The sequence below is a fragment of the Pollachius pollachius genome (assembly GCF_949987615.1).
Source record: "Pollachius pollachius genome assembly, contig: scaffold_589, whole genome shotgun sequence".
Lineage (NCBI taxonomy): Eukaryota > Metazoa > Chordata > Actinopteri > Gadiformes > Gadidae > Pollachius > Pollachius pollachius.
The window spans coordinates 1-7,395 of record NW_027641647.1 but is presented as its reverse complement, the minus strand read 5'-3'; the positions used below and the strand labels follow the sequence as shown (position 1 = coordinate 7,395).

General features: G+C 48.2%; 1 protein-coding gene across 1 annotated transcript; it reads right to left on the bottom strand.

Annotated features, from left to right (window-relative positions):
• Positions 1–681: 681 nt before the first annotated feature.
• LOC307091524 (docking protein 6) lies at positions 682–6,841 on the bottom strand (the record flags this gene model as incomplete). Its single annotated transcript, XM_079759162.1, has 3 exons — positions 682–820; positions 3,104–3,293; positions 6,722–6,841. Coding segments are annotated over 3 exons (449 nt in total), but the record flags the coding sequence as incomplete, so codon positions are not given.
• Positions 6,842–7,395: the final 554 nt, after the last annotated feature.

Below are 7,395 nucleotides of genomic sequence, written 5' to 3'. Positions count from 1 at the left end.
GGGACGGAGAGCTATCTCTAACAGCAGCGACGACCATGCATCACCTAATCAATGTCCTTAACAACTACTTCCTCATTCCCTGATTTAATTCAGCCACTTGGTACGCAGTCGGCGTACGACAGACGTGTTGAGACACACTCTCAATTCGCGTTGTCTCGCTGTGTCGGTCTGGGCCGGTGTGGGACCCGGTATCGACCGGGTCCCACACCGGGACGACACTTTGGGGGCTTTCTGTGTTCCGAGCTGCGTGCGCCCCCTCCAGTGCATTTGGGCTGAACGTTTTAATGCTCAAAAAGGCTTTCTCTCTCTCTCATAGACACATGCTCTGCCTGCCCTGGTGGGCCCGAGGCACTTTAGACACACACGTGCAGGTTTGGGTCTATGGTTATCAGGATTGACCTGGGACACTTAAGCCAAGCACACACAAAGAAACACACACACACGCACACACTTCAGGCTCATTGTTTGCAGGGACTGACCTGGGACACTTAAGCCAAGTGCACACACACACACAGAAAAACACACACACACACACACATACACACACATAAAACACACACACACACACATTTCAGTCTATGTTTGTGAGGAATGACCAGGGACACTTAAACCAAGCACACATACACAGACACCCACCCACACACCCACACACACACACACCCCCGGTGAGTGCTCTCTGACCTGGGAGCTCTTCTCCATCTCCTTCACCATCCTCTCGTGCTGCTGGGCGATGCTCAGCGTGGCGGAGTGGACCCGCTGGTAGATCAGCTCCCCCTCCCTCGTCTGGAAGGTGAACAGCCCCTCCCCGGTGTCACACATCCTGCCCCCCCGCCCCCACCAGTAGGGAGGGAGAGAGGGGGAGAGAGAGAGAGAGAGGGGGGGGGGGGGGGGGGCAGGGGAGACAGAGACTTTGATCATGCTCGGTCTTGGTGAACGACGATTAGGGTGTGGCTCTGCGCGTGGGCCTGGAATCGGACTCAGAAGAACAAAGTGTTGATTAACACACATTGCTTTATTTATACACACCAGTGGAGGCTGGCTCCAGTGAGGAGAGGGAGGAAGATCCTCCCTAACATTGTTGAGAATAAAAAATGTAGATTGCCCAGACTACTGTAATGAATTAATGCCCTTAAATAGGACTACTTTAATGCCTTTGAATATATAATGTTCGTTTCCCTGGGTGAAGGGACATTAGAACCCCCTATCGCCTATTGGCAATTACTTCAGGGAGGGCGTTCCTCCGTCAGCCTCCGTTGACTCCCATTCATTTCCCTGAAAGTACTGGCAGTCGGTGAATAACATGGGTTCAATGGGAGAGAGGAGGAAAGTCCTCCTCTGAGTGGGTGTTACCTCAAGGCGTCTGATTTTTTTTGATTCACACAAAAATCTATTCGCGCTGCGCTATGAACCAATAGGCAGGATCCCTGGCTTGTGAGCAGTGTTGCCAGATTGGGCAGTTTTCCCACCCAATTGGGCTGCTTTTAACCACGTTAGGCTGGAAAAATTATCATTGGGCGGAAAATCTGGCCAATCTGGCAACGCTGTCGATAACGAACCCACTGTGCCTGCATTGCCGCTCAGTCTAAGAGACGCAAAGCAGGTGAAATCATCTGAAGGATAACGAGATTCTAACATTTGGGAATAAAGTGTACATTGGAAACATTGGAAACATAGGACATTGTTCATGTTTAATTACAAAGCATTCCATTCATTGAGTTACAGTGCTAAGTTAGCGACCAAAGAAAAAGGTAGACCACTTCGCAAAATCGAGATCACCAAAAGTAATGGCAACGTCAGTGTTGTGGGTGCTACAAGGTTCTCTAGGTACTCATGGCTTACTGGTAGCCTTACTAGCAATCGACTTATACATAACAAACCACACTCCGACATGCCCTAATATGGTCAGACCGGCGGGAATGCTATCAACATCAAGTAGCAATAAACCAACTGTCAACTTATTCAATTGTGTCACTTTGTGCACAGTTGGTGTACAATTCTATTAATGTTTATTACAAATCCTGAAACACAACAGCCACACTAACACCACGCCCTTACATGGTCAGAATATAAAACTAAGCTAAAATTAGCAAAATGAACAAGGCTCACATCAACTAAACTGAGCTAGTTCAACTAAATATCTAATTGTATTTGTATAGCCCTTTATCACAGGTGCAGTCTCAAAAGGCTTAGCAGGATATATATTTATGACAGCCCCCTGACCCTAGCCCCCTAACGGCCAAGGAAACACTCCCTTAATTAGCAAGGAAGAAATCTAGGAGGACACAGTGGGGGATCCCTCCTTCAGAGTGGGGGGTCCCTCCTTCCAGGGATGGAAGGAGTGCAATGGGTGCCATAATAATGACATACTTATTAGACTTTAGCTAGTCTTAGCAAAAACAAGCTAACATTTATATTTACACTTAGGGCGTTTAGCAGACGCTTTAATCCAAAGCGCCTTACAATAGGTACGATTTTCAAAAGAAGTAGAAACAATATATCTCTGTCGGTACAGTAAGGATGGTCATAAAACCAAGTGCCAAGCATTAACAAACGCTTGGTTAACCCATTCCCCGTACACAACAAAGATAGCTAGGATAAGATGCTACACAACTAAGTAAGACATTTTAGTGCCAGGACGTACAACATACAATAAGTGCGTACATTAAAGGTTGTATCAGCGATTCTAGGCCGAAACATGATTGATCACATTCATCTGATCTTTCCTCACGATCCGCTAGCTGCCCGCCCAATAAGCAGGCCGTCAAAAGAACGCGTCTCTGTAGGCAGCCTATCCTCCGAGATCGCACACAGAAACAAACGGCACTACCAACAACTCAAAAACAAAATAAATAGTATTCCAACCAATCACCGACAAGGGGTGGGTGCTGTGGGGTTTTGCGCTGCGTTCATGATCGTTTTTAATGGATGCACGAAACACGGAAGGGAGGGGCGAGCGGGCTCTGTTTGTTTGGGATCACGCTTCAAATACCGACAGAAGTGACGTCACCCAGCGCCGCTGACACAACCTTTAAGTCCCCTGAACGGACCGAGCTTAACCGAGTCAGGCCGAGCTGACAGCCCCAGAGCCGGGCGGGGGCACTACCTGCCGGACTCAAAGGTGAACCATGTGGAGTCGCGTCCGTAGCGCCGCAGCGAGCTCAGCGGCCACATCACCAGCTTCACGCGCGCGTTGTGCACGTCCCACAGGTAGATGTTCTCGTGCGTGATCTGCATGGTGCACTCGCCGTAGATGTCCAGGTTGGGCGTCGGCATCAGGTACACGTGGAACCGCTCTGCAGGTGAGGGGGTGAAGGGTGAGAGGGTGAGTTAATAATGTTAATAATGATAATAATAATAATAATAATAATAATAATAATAATAATAATAATAATAATAATAGATTGTGTTTGTGTTGCACTTTATATTACTGGAATCTCAAAGTGCTACCAAGTGCGACAGAAAAATATAATCTATGAGAATAAATGCAATTAAACCAATTATTAAACCAATAAATGGTTAAAAGGAGAACCTATAAAACATTAACACAAAGAAATGCAAAAAGTACAAAACAAGGAAGCTAAATGTAGCTGAAGTCAGGGAGGAAGAGTGACGGACGTGTGACAGGACGATTGGTAACGCGCGCAAATCAGTGATGGCATTTGGAAATCTGAATTACGACGCGGTAGTTAATCAGTATTTTTGCAGCAATCTATTTTCGACACGACTTCGTGTCTGGCTTAGCCGATAGGAAACAAAAAATAAAACATTGCTTGAGTCGACGGCGATGCTGACTAAGTAGCGTTCTTATCAAGGTCAAAATGTTGAACGCGGGCGACAAGGTTTAAAAACGGACCGCTCAATCATTTAGAAAGATAAGGGACGGGCGTGAAAGAATATAATAATACAGAATAGAACCAGGTGAGCGGCCCCCCTCAGTCCCTCAGTGAAGGGGGGTTCGACGGACTTTCGGCTCAGTCCAAGATTGGCCTTTTATTAAAGAGGCTGATTAAGGTATTAGCCAGAGGAGAGGAATCATTTATCTCTTTCTCTTCCTGGCGCAGAGAGAGTTCTGTTAAACAGAGCAGTGGCTATTAAAGCACCAATACCAAGGTGTATATATCGATGTATGGAGATATAGATATATATCACACTACTTAAAAAAAAAATGTTCCCCAGGAAAGAAAGAAGGAGAGGAGTGGTGGGGTGAAAGAGAGAGACAGAGGGAATGAGAGAGGCACTCAATCTATTTCTGAATGGGATTCACTAAAAAAGCCTAATGATAGAAATAAGCCATCTATCCGGTGAGGGAGAAAAAACTGCAAAGTCATCATGTTGGAGTTTTATTCCTAGCAGTTGAAAGTAACTTTGATCTTGTAGCTGGGTGGTGGGAGGATGAGTCTAGTTGAAACATGGCTGTGCAACGCCTGCCACAGGCGGACACGCTGGCTGACTAGCGAGTTTCCGATCAAATGTCTAGGGTCAAAGGTCATTGCTCTACTTTACATTCTACTTTTACCCAACCCATACTTGGGAAAACATTGCAGTACGGAAAAGATGAAAGCACTCTGACATTTCACTTTGACTTTAATGACACATTTCCGATGTCGGTCTGGAGTCTGACATTTTAGATTTGATTTGGTAAACACATTCAGCCGCACAAATCAGGAAGATACAAAAAAAACACGAAACAAATTGTATTCTAACATTCTTAAAAAATGTGAGTGTGGATGACAGAAAAAGGCGCTCTTGGCCATCTTCGTCTTTTTTTCTTTCTACAAACTTTAAAGCGTTCCACTCTGCCTGTTGCTTTCCATTTCCCAGACGACTAAAAGAAGTCTCAGAGAACGGGCGGCTCTGAGATGGACCCCCCGTGTCTCCTCTCTCCTCCAATCCCATCTCCCCCAGAGAGAGAGAGAGAGAGAGAGAGAGAGAGAGAGAGAGAGAGAGACTCAGAGGCAAAGAGAGAGAGAGAGAATCAGACACAGAGAGGGAGAGAGACCGAGAGACTCAGAGGTACAGAGAGAGAGACACACAGTGTGTGGGAGAGAGAGGGAGAGATACAGGCAGCGTGTGAGGGAGAGAGAGTAAAAGAGGGCGATGGGAATATGTGGCATTAGGAGCCATAATCTCATCCATCTCCGTGACAACCTTCATTATGAGGGAAGCCAGTGATGCACAGCACTTCTCATTAGGCCTGGAACAGAGCCCAGCCCCCGCCTGTAACCTGTACCTCTCTCTCTCTCTCTCTCTCTCTCTCTCTCTCTCTCTCTCTCTCTCTCTCTCTCTCTCTCTCTCTCTCTCCCTCTCGCTCTCTCTCTCTCTCGCTCTCTCTCTCTCTCTCTCTCTCTCCCTCTCCCTCTCTCTCTCTTTCTCTCTCTCTCTCTCTCTCTCTCTCTCTCTCTCTCTCCCCCCTCCCTCTCTTTCTCTCTCTCTGTTACAGAGCCCTGGTTACAACCCGTGACCTGTGCTTTCACTCCGTCATTCTCTCTGACTCTCTCTGTCTCACTAATGCTAACAGTAATTCTCCAATGCCAAGAATGGCGTCGGAAAACGTCTTTCTCTAACCCTAGCTCCTCTCCAACTTTCTTAAACCCTTTCTCTAACTCTATCACACACGCACACACGCACACACACACAAGCACACACACACACACACTCCCTAGTCTCTAGGGCCCTTTTCTGAAGTCCAAACAACCCCTGCTAATGTACCTAGTGACACACCAGCAGCAGTCTGGGGGGGGCGGCGGAGGGGAAGTGACTAGGGATCAGATATCGACAAATAAAAGAATGGGCTCCTATTAGCTGGGCCTTAATTGGAAGGTTGTGGTTCCGCTCCCCTAGCTCTCTGAGGGGCTAGGCTGCATTAACACACACGCAGCGACAGCTAACCGCTAGCACACACGCAGCGACAGCTAACCGCTAACACACACGCAGCGACAGCTAACCGCTAACACACACGCAGCGACAGCTAACCGCTAACACACACGCAGAGACAGCTAACCGCTAACACACACGCAGCGACAGCTAACCGCTATCACACACACAGCGACAGCTAACTGCTAACACACGCAGCGACAGCTAACCGCTAACCACCGCTTGTGTGTGTGTCCGTGTGCGTACGTTTGGCTGTGTGTGTGCATGTTAGTGCATTTGTGTGTGTGTGTGTGACCCCATCTATGTATGTGAGTGTGTTTGTGTATGTGCCTGTCTGTGTGTGTGTGTGTGTGTGTGTGTGTATGTGTGTGTGTGTGTGTGCGTGCGCACGCGCGCATGTGTGTGTGTGTGTGTGTGAGTGTGTGTGTGTGTGTGTCTGTGTGTTCCTTTCTGCGTTCTCTTGTCCCTGTCGTGTGCGTGTCTTTGTATGTGTGTGTCCTCTTCTGCATGCGTCCGTGCGTGCATGTGTGCATTCCTGTGTGCGTGCGCGTCCGTCTGTGCACGTGCCTGTGTGCGTGCGTGTGTGTGTGTGTGTGTGTGGGTGTGCCTGTGTGCGCGTGCCTGTGTGTGTGTGTGTGTGTGGGTGTGCCTGGGTGTGTGCGTGTGGGTGTGTGTGTGCGTGTGGGTGTGTCTGTGTGTGTGCATGTGTACGCGTGCCTGGGTGTGTCTGTGTGTGCCTGTGTCTGCGTGAGCCTGTGTGTGTGTGTGTGTGTGTGTGCGTGCCTGCATGAGCCTGTGTGTGTGTGTGTGTGCGTGCCTGCGTGAGCAGCACTAATTGGCGTCTCACCGTTCTGCTCCCGCTGCACGCCGGCTGCCAGCAGGTCCGGCTCTCCCAGGCTGATGTCGTTGAGCCGGCTGCCCAGGCACTCCACGCAGAGCAACTTACACCACTCCTCTGCATCTAGCTCTGGGGACGCACAGGGACACACACACACATAGACATACACACACACACACACACACACATAGACACACACACACACACACACACACACACACATAGACACACACACACACACACACACACACACACACACACACACACACACACACACACACATAGACACACACACACACACACACACACACACACACACACACATAGACGGACACATACAGACACATACACGCACACACGTACATTCACACACACAGGGACACATACACATACATAAACAAACACATAGACATAGACATGGACACACACACACACACATAGAAGGGGACACAAACACCCACACACAAACACACACACACAAACACACACACACACACATAAGTTACAGCCAAACATACACACACAGAAAAAGATTCAGCCATACACACACAAAAACATACACACCAAAGTTACAGCCATACACACATAGAAACACACACACACACACACACACACACACACACACACACACACACACACACAGTTAGAATGCTTCTACAAGACCTCCGTCGAACACATACACA